The sequence below is a fragment of the Bos taurus genome, chromosome 15 (genome assembly GCF_002263795.3).
Source record: "Bos taurus isolate L1 Dominette 01449 registration number 42190680 breed Hereford chromosome 15, ARS-UCD2.0, whole genome shotgun sequence".
NCBI lineage: Eukaryota > Metazoa > Chordata > Mammalia > Artiodactyla > Bovidae > Bos > Bos taurus.
This window is the reverse complement of record NC_037342.1, coordinates 57,289,319-57,304,454: the sequence shown is the minus strand read 5'-3', so window position 1 is coordinate 57,304,454 and position 15,136 is coordinate 57,289,319. Positions and strand designations below refer to the sequence as shown.

Below are 15,136 nucleotides of genomic sequence, written 5' to 3'. Positions count from 1 at the left end.
GAGAAGACTCTTGAGAGTCCCTTGGCCTGCAAGGAGATCCAGCCAGTCCATCCTAAAAATCAGTCCCGGGTGTCTATTGGAAGGACTGATGTTGAAGCTGAAGCTCCAATACTTTGGCCACCTGATGTGGAGAGCTGACTCATTTGAAAAAACCCTGATGCTGGGAAAGATTGAGGGTAGGAGGAGAAGGGGACAACAGACGGTGAGATGGTTGGATGGCTTAATTGACTCTATGGACATGTGTTTGGGTGGACCCTGGGAGTTGGTGATGGACAGGGAGGCCTGGTGTGCTGTGGTTCATAGGGTCACAAAGAGTCAGACATGACTGAGCGACTGAACTGAACTGAACTTGTAGGGAAAATGTTTGAGGATAAAAGTTCCTAATTAATTCAAATGCAGTTCTGATTGTAACATGTCCTTTAGTTTAACTGAAATGATCAGTAATTTTCTGGGTAGGGATTACGGAATGAACACTGAATGTGGAAGCTCTGTTACCAGAGCTGTCATGCTTGCCTTCCCAAGCAAAAATTAATTAATCATATTTGTCTTCTTCATTGTCTTTGTCTGTGAAATATTGTCCATCTTCAAAAATATGAGCCCATTTCAGTACTTAAGATGTATTTGAAGATCAGTAGGTCTCTGGAACAAATTGCCAAATAAACCCAGGAACACAGGTTACGTTTTTGAAGGCAATAATAATTGATGGGGGGAGTGGAGATTTACAGACATGAAACCATTAACATTGATTATCTCCAATGGGTACAATTAGTTTATGGTAGGAAGGGAGGAGACTGGCATTTTGGATTGAGAAAAGTAACTTTCATCTAATATTTTAAATATCCTTATACCGTCTTTAGTTTTATAAGAACAATGTAGCTATTTTATAGTTCAATGCTAATAAACAATGGATTTAAAAAAGGATAAAATAAAATTAAGACATAAGAAGAACAAGACTACTGAAATTACCATAGTGTAATGGTATGATTTCTGTATGAAATAAGTAAACATTTCAATTTTCTTATATTTAGATGTATATTTTATGAAAACATATAATACAACAACCTATATGTGATTTATTTTCTCTCTACCAGCACTATGAGTATTTACATATTTATAGGTAGCAGATAATAAAGAACAGAGAGTAAAAAATTATTAACAAATGCAGATGTGGCCTGAAGAATTTAGAAGGATCAAAGAAAAGATCATCAGCATTCCTGTATCTTGAACTAAAGGGCAATAATCAAACTCTATTATTTAAAGATGAGGAAAACGGAAAAAAAAAATAAAGAAAATTTTGTATTTTGCAGGAAAAGAAATGAGAGTATAAATAGACTTATAAAGAGAAATAAAAATTCAAAGCACTGAACAAATAGGAAGAAAATGAGCATTTATTGAACACTTCTATTCACTAGAAGCAGATTTCATTCCATCTTTCAATCCCCCTAGGCATTTGTCTTATTACCCTCATTTGAAAGATCAAGAAATTAAAGTTCAAAGATGTTATGCAGGGTAGTCAGGATCACACAGGTCAAGGAGCAAATCTCTGTTTTGCCTGTTTTTAAAGTCCATTACTTTTTATCTGGACAGTATGTTGAGGAACTGACAATACAAACTGATGAAAGCCTGGACAGTGTTCAGAGGGGCAGGAGGGAGGGGGAGAGCATAAATGAGAACAGAAGGAAGAGAGAGAGAGAGAAAGAGACAGAGAGAGAGAGAGCGTGTGCGTGTGTGCACGCCTGCGTGTGAGTGTCCTGGGATGCTATGCAGCCATCAGTAAACCTTTGCTCTACTTGGTGAAAGACAAAATTTTAAAAATGACTTGAAATTGCTACCTAAAGCTACCCAAGTGGCTGTGGTTTTATGAGTGACTCATATACAAAGTAAAAGTACATTCCGATTCTGATTTGTTCCAGATTTTTTATCATGGTATTATGTATTAAAAGTAAAGACTATTTTTTTCTGATTATAAACCAAAACCTACATATAAACATTTGAATGAAGAGAAAAAAATATGAAATCAAATATTATCCCACTCCTGAAATATAACCACTATTAACATTTTATTGTCATTCTTCAAAATGCAGATGTATTCCCATCGAAATCAAGTGAAATTATATATCCTTCTTATGTAACTGTATGTCATGTACTTAAATACTATTAAAATTTAATATTCAACCAACCTACCAAGAATAGGAAAATGAATCAATTTAAAATCATACTAGCTTATCGCTAGTGTTACCTAGAAATAAATATATTAACCACTAAAGCCTGCTTTTCCTTAAACAATTTCTTTCCCTATCTGCTTGAACAGTTAACATAAGAATTAAAGATATAAAAATCTGTTGTATAAAACCCATGTTGTGAATGGCTCCTCCTTCACTGTGGTGATTTTGTGCAACATACAACCTATATTGCCTTTCATAGATTATCACACAGCCCTCTTCATCCTAGCTCTGTAGTTTTTCAATGTTTATTGTTCATTTCAATCCATGAGTCAAAAGCATAAATTAAAATACTGTATGGCTTACTTGGAGATACAGTAAAAAAATATTCTCCTTCTGCAAATAAACTGAACCTGAAGAAAGCAAACTCCAGTAGAAAATACTAACTATTGTCCTTGCATTGAAATTTACCCATTTCTTCAAGTGACTATTCACTTTTCACTTAAGAACTTCCCTGATTATTTTAAAGTTAAATAGAAAATGGTTCCAGTCCCTTCCCAACTAATCATATAACACCAGTGTCAATCTAGTTTGGACCCAGATACATATTACCTGTTTATGGTATCAACATCATTATGTGTGTATTGGTCAGCTCTCTACATGAATTATCATGTAAATAAATATGCAAGCACTAATACTTATTAAATGCACAATCTGGGACAAGTTATTTAAGCTCTCTGAATTGTAGTTTCCTTATTTACATAATGGAGAGAATATTGATCGTGTGGTGGTGTTGGAAGAATTAAAGGAAATAAATTGTTCTAAATGAGCCCGTCAATGCCTCCTGTCTTCAGAGAAAATAGGACCCCAACCACAGACCTTGCTAAAGGGGCAGACCTAAGCATAATGTCCTCTCAGCCACAGACATTTGGTTCACAAGTTAATTGGTATATGTGATGTTGAACCAATCACATGCACTCTCTGAGAAATTAGCACATTAAAACACTGGATGATCTAAGTTAAATAAACTACAGAAACTGACCAACAGGATCATGAAGTTAGAGTCAATGAAGATAAGAAAAGCATATCAATGCACCAGCACACCAGACACTGAAACAGCGGCCATTGTTAGGCAATATAGTCTTTTGCTGATAAAAACAGTCTCTTCCCCATGAAAACAAATGCACATAGAATCATTGTTTTAAAAAAAAAAAAAAAAGATGAGAATGGAAGAAAGGAAGAGAGAGAGAGAATGGAGAAACAGGGAGAGAAAGACAGAAAGATGAAGAGAAAGGAAGGAAGGAAAAAATACTTAGTCTCAGAGAAATGCAAATGGAGAAACTGTTTTCCATTTCACGTGAGGTCTTGGAGGTAACGAGGCTACACTTTCAAACAGAATTTTCTATATCTTTCCAATAAATTCTCGGAGTTTGAATTTGTTGGACTGGTTTTCTAAACCTAACAATTCCTTATCTGAATGAAAAGAGCATAGCATCTTAAATAAAGAGCATAGCACCATTTCCAGCACACACTAGATACTTGATGAGTGGAAGCTATCACTAAATCAAGTTATAAACCCAAGACTTCGCTGCTGGAGCAGTGGATAGGAATCCACTGCCAATGCAGACGACACTGGTTTGATCCCCAGTTTGGGAAGATTCCACACGCACCTGTGTGTCAAAGCTACTGAAGTCCATGTGCCTAGAGCCTGTGCTCCGCAAGAGAAGCCACTGCAATGAGAAGCCAGGGCACTACAAAGAAGATTAGCCCTCGCTTGTTGCAACTAGACAAAGCCTGTGCGAAGCAACAAAGACCCAGCACAACCAAAAATAAAAATAAATAAATAAACTATAAATTCAAAGACCAAGGAAGACAATACAACTGTCATGGATTTTAATTTTTTTAAAAAATCATGTAAACCACACAAATGAAATACTTCCTGTTAAGCCAAACTGTCTTTGCCAGAAATGATACTTGGCCTTATTTTGGCTTCTTATAAATCCAATCCAAATATAAAGGAAACACAGACCTCTCCTCTACTCACCCACTTTACACCTACTGAAAAATTGTAAACACTTACAACATTCAGTGCCATAATGATTACAAAATTGATACAGACTGCAGCAGCGGAAGTTGCAAACTGCCAGTGTTGTTTGATGAAATTCCACTTGAATGATGCAAACTGTTCCATGACAACCAGGCGATACACCACAACAGCGAACACTGCAGTGATCACCAGGGAAATCTACAAAATGGGAGACCGGAAGAGACATCCACGTTTTGCATTATTAAAAAAATAAAAGCAACAACATAGATCCAAAACATTGACCCCAAAAGCTAAAGAAATTTACTTTTCCAAGAAAGCGTACATAAATTTAACATTTCCTTTAAAGAACTGAGTTACATTAGAGTCAAAATAAACAGTGTAAGCCTCAGTTGTTTTAGCGTGATATGTTGTTCAAATCTCAACTGTCACATGAATGCTTGGTTTTAAAACAGAGGATCTAATTTTAGGATGACTTACATAATTTCCATTTTTTCTTAGATGATCTTTGTTTCTCCCAGACAGTATTTTATTTAAAAATATATGCAAACTCCCTCTGCAATTACTGCATGACCTGCTGTGATTTTTATTTTGCTTAATAGTATGTATGTACCACCAACATACTGAATAGGATACAGTTGCTTACCCCCTCAGGGTCACAATATGAGTTGGTATTTTAGAACTTCTTTCTAACCCTGGAATCCCACAATATTCTGAGACTGATGGTTCTACTTTACCATGAAGAATATTCCTGAGATAGAAACAAGAAGACGAGTGACTTTGTCTGAGGAAGGCTGATGTGGTTCAGGTTTTCCACTGATAGGATTCACTCGCTCCATCTTGTAATACTTTGCTTCAAACTGGGGACGAAGGGTTTCCTATGAGAAAAACTAAAGTTAATTAAATATCTAAGGCATAAAGTAAAAAAAAAAAAAATCATCCAATATTGACTAAATTCTTGGAATTTGGCCTACTTCTATGTTGAGTCTTGGCAAAGAAGCAACTTGTAAAAAATTAGATGCAAGATAATTTCCAGATTAAACCCTAAGCTATATTTTAATTGGCATGATTTTCCACTAATGGAATTTAAGGAAACATTAAAGAAGTGCTCTTAAAAAAGTACATATTTTATCATTGGTGTCTATTATATTCATAAAATAACAATGTTGTTAGTAAAACAAACAAAAAAAAAAAATCAAGGGAAGACTGAACTGGGTTTAGCTGCTTTCTGCTTAGACGTTAAGGCAGTGAGTGTTTTCCTACATCATATGTTATTCCAGTTTTTATCTCCTGGTCTCTTAACATCTTACCTCCTCTTCTTCCCATTCAATAAGGTCCCAAGTATAGGTTAGTGTACTTCTTCTCCTTTTCCAAAACTCCAGGAAGACTGTGGCTTATATAAATAAGAATAATAATATTACTATTATAATTCTTACCTGATGACATCACATTCTGTCATCATTGCCTTTCTTCTTTGAATTGATGCATTTATATCATATTATTAAATAATTAAAATTAACTACATTTAATTTGTATTAAATTCATACAGCTGCAATTTTTCTTCCCTTACCTTCTTCTACATAAATTATCAACATGCACTCTCAATGGAGAGTGATTCTTTTTATTGGAATAAATAAGCAGAGACTTTTGGTAGCATGACCCTGATCTTGTGAAACTGGATTGGAGATGAAGCTGGAGGATAAGAGGCCTTCAGTAGAAAAGGGAGCTTAGTTATCAGGGAAAAGCTGGGTTTCCTGTGCATCGTGGAGGTAGAAGAGCATTTCAAAATAGCTGAAGATGATGCCCAGTAATTCTGCTCCTTAGCAACTATGCATTTATTTTTTCACTCTTATCTCACTGACTATCATGTATACTTTTCTCAACATTACAAAAATTTCACAGATGCACGTGCTGCATCCAGTCCTTGTACCTTCATGTCTCACGTCCATTTCCAGCGGCTTTCCTCTGTGATCCAAATTCAATGGCACAGAGTAACGGAATCACAGGGTCAAGCATGTGAGAGTAGTAAGGTCCTATGTGTTTTCACTTCAGTCACTCAGTCGTGTCCGACTCTTTGCGACTCCATGAACCACAGTACGCAAGGCCTCCCTGTCCATCACCAACTCCCAGAGTCCACCCAGACCCATGTCCATTGTGTCCGTGATGCCATCCAACCATCTCATCCTCTGTTGTCCCCTTCTCCTCTTGCCTTCAGTCTTTTCCAGCATCAGGGTCTTTTCAAATGAGTCAGCTCTCCGCATCAGGTGGCCAAAGTATTGGAGTTTCAGCTTCAACATCAGTCCCTCCAATGAACACCCAGGACTGATCTCCTTTAGGATGGACTGGTTGGATCTCCTTGCAGTCCAAGGGACTCTCAAGAGTCTTCTCCAACACCACAGTTCAAAAGCACAGTTCTATGTGTAGTCTGAAGTTATTTATTTTAATTTATCAAAAAACAAGGTCCAGAGTGATCAATATATATCACTGACCTTGCAAAGCATCTAGAACTTTTTCCTGTACCTGTTTTTTTCCCACACTTGAAGGTTAAGTCTCTTGAGGGCCTTTTTCCCCTTAGCATTTTAGTGCTTTGCATACTGAAAATGTTTAATAAATGAACTGAATTACTGAACAACTCAGGGATTGCAACTCTAATTCCTGTGCAAGTGTTCTTTGCATTATTCCAGAGGTTTTCATGGAATGCTCCATGGAATTTCACTGACGACATTGGAAGAAAGAGAGTCCCTTGACAGAGAATCCCTTTCTTTATATAAATATATATTGAGCAGTCATGTTCAAATTTTATTTGGAAAAATAATTATTGTTGAAAAAGTTTTAAAAACTACTTCACTATACTTTGAAGAAGGGGAGTAGCTAATGAGAGGGGGATCAGGGGTAAGAGGTCAGTTCCAAACACAAATGAATTTAAGTATGTCTGAATATATTGAGCCCCCAAAAGAATTCCAAGTATTATTTTCACCAGAAGAGATAAGGATTTGAAGCCTTCTTAAAAGGAGACCCAGCTGAAATGAGATTGTGTCAGAGCAAATGCTTGGCCTCATCAATGGAGACAACACCCGAGAACAACTGGAGTCCTCCATTCCCCAGATATTTTTTCCGCAACATTTGCAAGCATAATGTGCTTTCCCCACACAGCACTGCAACATCACTATACATGAGGTAGAAACAGAAACCTCACTAAACAGGTTCTACAATCAACAGAAGGGCCATGAATATGAGACATTTTAAATTTCTCTGCTTAGGACAAGTTATTGATTTTCTGGTTAATGCTTTACAGAAATGCAATTAGTAGAGCTTTTTATGCATGAATATCTAGTAGGTTAATCAATGGAAAGAGCCTATGTGTGAAATAGTAGATTTTGAATATTTGGGCTGGATTATACTTGAGTCAGTCACCACTGATTAGTTGTAGAACTGGCTAGTCAAGACCTTCTTGTCTGGTTAAATTTTCTCTTTGTCCAAAGACACAGAATCTTTTTCTAACTTCACTTCCAATTTTCCTCTCCTTTTGTCTCTCTAAAAATACTAAGTAAGAAATAAAACAATACATATCTATGTTCTAAAAACATGAGAAGGCCAGTATTTGATATAAGCACTGAAAATCCTTACCAATTTCTAAAATCAGACATTCTTCCCCATAGGAAACTTCATTAAGAAATAAAAATCTACACATAAATAGCATTGTGCTATATTAAAATACGAGAACTCTCACCACGGTCTTGACCAGACCAGACTCTTAAATTTGATGGAATGGGTCTAAGTTAACTCTTCCTGTCACTCAATATGGTATTGACATTTGTACATTAAATAGGCATTCAGTAGCACCTGTTCACATTAAAATGGATACTAAATGAATTGCTAAAAAATTAGGTGTCTATACAAATAACTTGTTAACTTTTTTTTGCCATGCATTTTTAATAAATACAATTTAATCTTTTTAAAGTTCTGGATTCATTCTTCTCAGGACATTTCTTCTTACCATTCATATATTTGATATAACTTCTTTAATTAACTCTGTGGAATAGTCTCTGATTATAAATATAACACCAATGAAAGTAACAGAAACAGCCCCTGTCTTACTTCTGAAATCTAGGAATGCCTGCTATTTACAAGGCTTTCAGTAAATGTATGCTGAATGAATAAATTAAACTGTAAAGAATAGAAGTCACCTACAATTCCACATTCATAAACAGTCACTACTTCAATTTTGGCAATCCCATCCAAAGTATTTTACTAAAGAAGTGTATTTAGGGCTGATATGTTGTTGACACTCAGAGATACAACCATTTGTTTTTGTTAAGTTGCTAAGTCATGTTCACCTCTTTGCAACCCCATGGACAGCAGCATGTCAGGCTCCCCTGTCCTTCACTATCTTCCAGAGTTTGCTCAGATTTATGTTCATTGAGTTGGTGATGTTATCTAACCATCTCATCCTCTGCAGCCCCCTTTTCATTTTGCCTTCAATCTTTCCCATCATCAGGGTCTTTTCAACTGAGTTGGCTCTTTGCATTAGGTGGCCAAAGAATTGGAATTTCAGCTTCAGCATCAGTCCTTCCAATGAATATTTAGGATTGATTTCCTTTAGGATTGACTGGTTTGATCTTGCTGTTCACGGGAATCTCAAGAGTCTTCTCCAGAGTCTTCTCCACAACTCAAAAGCATCCATTCTTTGTTTTTGTTTTTCTTTTCTCTTTTTCTGTCATAAATGAGCCTGGTTGTTCATTTATGACAGGGAAAAAGAAAAAAAATTCATAATTGAACCCTCTAAAGGCATCATGTCCTTTACAGGTTGGCCCTTCCTCTCCAGGAAACCTTCACCAGGATGAGGTACATGTAGCATTAACCCCTGGAACAGCTCTGGCCTCCAGAAAAGTGCTCCAGAACTAAAGTCAATATCCATTCTGATTGTCCAGTAAGGAGTCCTAGTTCCAAGCATGGTTAAATACTTGCCTTTTCACCTTATAAACATCCCCCTGGAATTGAATCCTTAGAAATGTACTTGGCATCATAGGCGAATGCCAACAACTATCAAAGAAATTACTAACTTCATTTTTACAATAAATACAATTTATCTTCTTGATCAAGTTATAAAGACCCCCAAAAGACCATCTAGGAATGACAATGTGGTGCTGGAGAAAGAGCATGGCTTGGGATACAGATGTTCTGGTTTTGAGAGCTTCCTATATTCTTTTCTAATTATGTGACCTTAGACTAGTGAAAAATGATAAGCCTTTGTTTTCACAATTTAAAAACAAGAATAGCAAAATCATCTTCTTAGAGGTGTTGTACACATTAACCTTAAATTAAGGTATAATTTATAAGTGATCTAGCATCTAACTATTATTCATTCATTTGAAGAATATAATAGACCATGTTGTTGTTGCTTAGTCGTTAAGTCATGTTCAACTCTTTACGACCCTGTGGACTGTAGCCCACCAGACTCCTCTAGCCATGGGATTCTCCAGGCAAGAATACTGTGTGCCATTTCCTTCTCCAGGGACTCTCCTAACCCTGGGATCAAACCCACATCTCCTACACTAGCAGGCAAATTCTTTTCCATTGAGCCAGCAGGGAAATCCCATAATAAATTATAATAATCTTTTTTTCAACATTCTGTTAGTTATTATACATAGGGAACTTGGTAGAGAAAGTTCTTGGTTTCATTGAATAAAGCTACTATATATTTTTCTGTAGGAAACATGCTTTTTCAATTATTTATATTTTGACTGTTTTATAAAAATTCAGTCATATGCGTCATAACACTGCCCATCTTTTTCTGGTGACCCAGCAAACCATTTATATTGTTCTTTTTCTTCTTTTGTATTTAAGACAGTAAAGCTGCCTCTAGAGCAGAGGTCCCCAACCTTTGGGCCACGGACCAGTACCTCCTGTCAGATCAGTGGTGGCGTCAGACTAGAAATCAAATGCATGATAAATGCAATGTGCTTGAATCATCCTGACTCCATTCCCCTGCCTCTGGTCCAATGAAAAACTGTCTTCCATAAAACTGGTGAAGTACAGTGAAGTCAAAGCTGCTCAGTCATGTCCGACTCTTTGCAACCCCCTGGACTATACAGTCCGTGGAATTCTCCAGGCCAGAATACTGAAGTGGGTAGCTGTTTCCTTCTCCAGGGGATCTTCCCAGTCCAAGAATCAAACCTACGTCTCCCACATTTCAGGCACATTCTTTACCAGCTGAGCCACCAGGGAAGCCAAGAATACTGGAGTGGGTAGCCTATCCCTTCTCCAGTGGATCCTCCTGATCCAGGAATCAAACCAGGGTCTCCTGGATTGCAGGCAGATTCTTTACCAACTGAGACATCAGGGAAGCCCATGAAACTGGTCCCTGTGCCAAAAAGGTTGGGGACCACTGCTAGAACAAATAATTCAATTCAAAATTACTTTTGAGAGCACAACGTCTATTATTAGAGCACACACACAAAAAAGGAAATGAGTTGCATCATAGTCTCAAAGAGGAAGAAGAAAACTACCATTATAGAGCACTTTCAAATTTCAAGACTTTGTGTTAGACATATTTTTAATTAGCTCCTATCATTTCCACAACAACCCAGGTGAAGTAAAGATTATTATCTCCTTCAGTAGAGAAGCAAATCGAAGCTCTTGGAGATTAAGTTACCTGAGGAAGTCACTTGGCTGAAATTCAAATCTAATCCAAACACTGAACTTTTTCTACGCTAAAGGAAAAACTATTGCTAAACATGGTCTGATACAGAACTTTTTGAGCTACATAATCTGCAACATCCTTCTGGGAAGAAATTAGCATCACAGACAAACTGTTTGAGCAGATTTCTAAGAGACCTAAATGAGGTTGAGAGTGACCTATTAATCAGAAGTCACCCTTTTTTGTTTGCTTTGGAGTCTAAAAATGATTACTAACAATTTTCTTTTCTTATAAATGTCTCTACCAAGATAGAAATCTTTGCATTGGTCTTTTAGAAGACTTTTCCTTTGCAATCAAACTCAAATAAAAATTTGACACGTTATAACTTAATTGTCTGAAAAGACTAATTTTCCTTTATTAGACGACTGTATCTGAATTTGTGAAGGTGGACAGGCAGAAGTAAGCATAATGCTTCTGGGTTCACAATTCAAGCAAACACTCAGTCCCAGAATAATTAAACTGCTTCTATTTACAATTTTGATGTGTCTAATAGTTCCCTGTAGACATAGCCAGAATCTCTGATTTTTCCAAATATGGCTGAGGGAGTGGCCAAGTGTTTTTGATAGCTAAGTATTGCAAGGTTTCCGTAATTAGGGATACATGTAGTTTGCATTTAGTAAGATATGTTTATGTGATTTGCAGGCACTTCCAAGTGTTGTTCAATCATTGCCAGTTATCCTAATGTAGCAATGGCTTCTGAGGTGACTCCTCCAGTTCACATGCTGACTCTTTCAGGGGCCAGGCTAGGGGATGTATGAAGAGATGCACATGTTCTGTGGTATCCAGTACTGATTATGGAAGAGAAATAAGATCTAAGATATATGGGGCCAGAAACTACTCCATGGGAACTATTTCACAAACTTTAAGTCATATATGAAACACACCAGAGATTTTCTCGGAGTTCCAACAATATTAAAATGCACATTGCATTATCAATTATGAAGTTGAAATAAGCCTTTCAAAACTGCCAATAATGGGGACTTGCCTGGTAGCCCAGCAGTTGAGAATCTGCCTGGCAATGTAGGGAACAAAGGTTTAACCCCTGATCAGAGAACTAAGATCCCACATGCTGTGGAGCAACAAAGCCTCTGCACCTTAACTGGAGAGTCTGGGTGCCATCCTCAACTGGAGAATCTCTGCACCATCCTCAAAGATCCCACATGACGCAATGAAGATCCCATGTGCTGGAGCCAAGACTTGAGGCAGCAAAACAAATTAATAAATCTTTTTTTAAAAACTGTCAAAAATAATAAAATAACTTTCAATTAATTGTGCTAGAGGAAGAGGAAAAACTGAATGACTTCTCCATTCCTTCCATGAAATATCTTTTTAAACATCATACAGAGATTGGGATTCCCTAGTGGCTCAGATGGTAAAGAATCTGCCTGCAATGCAGGAGACACAGGTTCGATCCCTGGGTCGGGAAGATGCCCTGGAGAAGGAGATCGCAACACACTTCAGTATTCTTGGCCTGGAGAACTCCATGGACAGAGGGGCCTGGCAGGCTACAGTACATGGTGTCGCAAAGAGTTGGACACGACTGAGTGACTAAAACATGCATAGATAATAAAAAAAAAAAAATGCAGATAAAAAAGTAAGACAAAAGCATTTACGGAGATGTGTGAGGCAACTAATTAAAATATTATTACTTCTATGGATTTTGATTTTATGTAGCATTTGAAGTTTTTAAAATTTGTAAACTTTTGATATTTTTATTTTGCATTATTTTCCTAAAGAGAGCGTCCAAAATTGTGTATCTCCTTCCAATGAATAGCTATTGTGCATCAGACATAAATGTTCCAGATAGCCTGTTCAAATGTTTTACACATACTTACTCACAAAATCCTCAACAGCTCCATGTTCAAGAAATGAAGTTACTGTTATTGTACTGGTAGTGCTGCAAAAGTTCAGAAAGCATAGTAGACTTATCTTCAAATGAACTGGACCCTAGAAGACCAGCTCACTGTGACACCTATGGCAGAGTTACTGGTTTAAAGCATTCATTCAGAGAAGAGGATTTACAACAACGCTACATGTTTGTAATAAGGATTCTCTCCTGATGCAACACAAAACTGCCTTCCTTTTACTGTAGCTAAGAGCTTATAGAACTGTCAGCTTAGTTAAACCTAACATGTTTTCATTGTTCTCTGCAAAATGTTTATATTGCTCCTAGTCCTCCAAAGAGATGAGAAAAACACTTGTCATTGTTATTTTTGCCCATGAACTTAATATCAAAATCCCCTTTAGGTCATGAATAACTTCTTTTTCTTCTGTCCCTGCTTTTGAGCCAAGGAACAAATCTGGATTCTTAAAGTATATAGACCTAGCCTAGGTATCTCACTCTCTCCTCACTCTGCTCCTCTCCAGGTCATGGCTCAGTGCTGAGAACACTCAGCAAATAAACTCTTAAAAACTCTTTTGTTATGAGGTTCAGTTCAGTTCAGTTGCTCAGTTGTGTCTGACTCTTTATGACTCCATGGACCACAGCTCGCCAGGCCTCCCCTGTCCATCACCAATTCCCGGAGTTTACCCAAACCCATGTCCTTTGAGTCAATGATGCCATCCAACCATCTCATCCTCTGCCATCCCCTTCTCTTCATGCCTTCAATCTTTCCCAGCATCAGGGTCTTTTCAAATGAGTCAGCTCTTCGCATCAGGTGGCCAAAGTGTTGGAGTTTCAGCTTCAACATCAGTCCTTCCAATGAACACTCAGGACTGATCTCCTTTAGGATGGACTGGTTGGATGTCCTTGCAGTCCAAGGGACTCTCAAGAGTCTTCTCCAACACCACAGTTCAAAAATATCAATTCTTCAGCGCTCAGCTTTCTTTATTGTCCAACTCTCACATCTATACATGACTACTGGAAAAACCATAGCCTTAACTAGATGGACCTTTGTTGGCAAAGTTGTGAGGTTATTACTTGTTACTCTAACTTTTCAAACCAGAAAGAAAAAATTAGAAATGACAGGATTTTTTAATTATCCATCCTAATTTTTTTAAACGCAGGATTAATAAATCACTTGGATCTCTTCTTAAAGGTAGAAAAATAAACTACAAGATTACTAATCTGCCAGTTTTGCCACTTTATTATATTTAAAACCGGTTGTAACTTGATTTAATTATATTCATATCAAAATACATCATATAGTTGATAAATTAGGCAATGGCTATCTAAAGATTCTATAACAAAATTAGGATTCTAAAAGATGTGAACTTGTATAATAGAATACTCCCTCATACGGGAATGAATCAGTTGTGCAGTACTTCCACACAGTGGAATATCATGCAGTTGTTAAAGAGAGCAATATCATTTCCCAGCAGGCTGCTACTGCCCGCTTGGAAAGAAAAGTTGCTTTAGGTGCTAGCAGTAAGAAGCTTCCCTTCAGAACTCTTTCATCAGCAGGAGTCCAGAGGGAGCTCAGAATTCTCCATCCTGGCAAGATGTTACTTCACCTCCTTGCTCAACTAAGACAAGTAAGGGACACTTTGGGGACACTCCTGAAACTTCACTTTCTATGTGACATTTTCAGGTGATGGCTACGTGTCTCCCACACCAACAGGTGCCAAAGATGAGGCATTGAATTTCTTGCTCCTCGTTGCTGCTTCAAGACTAGTTTTTCTCTCCCTCCTCCTTAAAGATTCACAGACTTGAGTCTCATATTATCAGTTCATACTTTCTACCCTCTTTCTCTGTGGAAGTCATTTACTACTCCCTTGGGATACTTCCCCAAGTTTTCTAAAAAAAACTTTTTAAGTCAGCTGAGTGTAACTCTTATCAACGTGACTCCCAAAATAAATTTTTGAAAGTACAACATCCACCGATAATATTTCTAGTATCTTGGCTTCTCAGTTCTTTGCTTTCTCCTACTCTATCTTATGCCTGCCCTCCCAAGGTGTACTTTTGATTAGTCACTCCAAACGCTCCATCATCTCCCAATTATCACCTCCATCCTTGTAGCTTACTTCCTATAAACTTCACTTCCAACAACAACTTCACCCAGACTTTTTTGATCCATTAACTTTTACCCAGATTTTCATCCATTCTCCCCATCACATTTTCTCTGTCCTTTCCTCCCCTGCGCCCTCAATTTCTTCTCTCTGCATCCTCTTGATCAATCACTATATTCACTCGCAAATGCCATCAACTTTTTAGCTCCTCTTTCAGTCTGTCACATAAACCCATAGTTAAAACATAACCCTAATTAAAAACAACATTCCCTCTGCTGTCTA

The 15,136-nt window shown here is 37.3% G+C and overlaps 1 protein-coding gene across 8 annotated transcripts in view; it reads right to left on the bottom strand.

The window, feature by feature from the left end:
- The window catches only part of ANO3 (anoctamin 3), a 457,212-nt gene that overhangs the window by 49,535 nt on the left and 392,541 nt on the right, over positions 1-15,136 (bottom strand). For all 8 annotated transcript variants that reach the window (XM_059874526.1, XM_059874525.1, XM_059874527.1 and 5 more), the window contains 3 exon segments: positions 5,517-5,599; positions 4,944-5,084; positions 4,243-4,407 (listed from right to left, as the gene is read on the bottom strand). In XM_059874526.1, the coding sequence (XP_059730509.1) occupies positions 4,243-4,407; positions 4,944-5,084; positions 5,517-5,599 (389 nt within the window).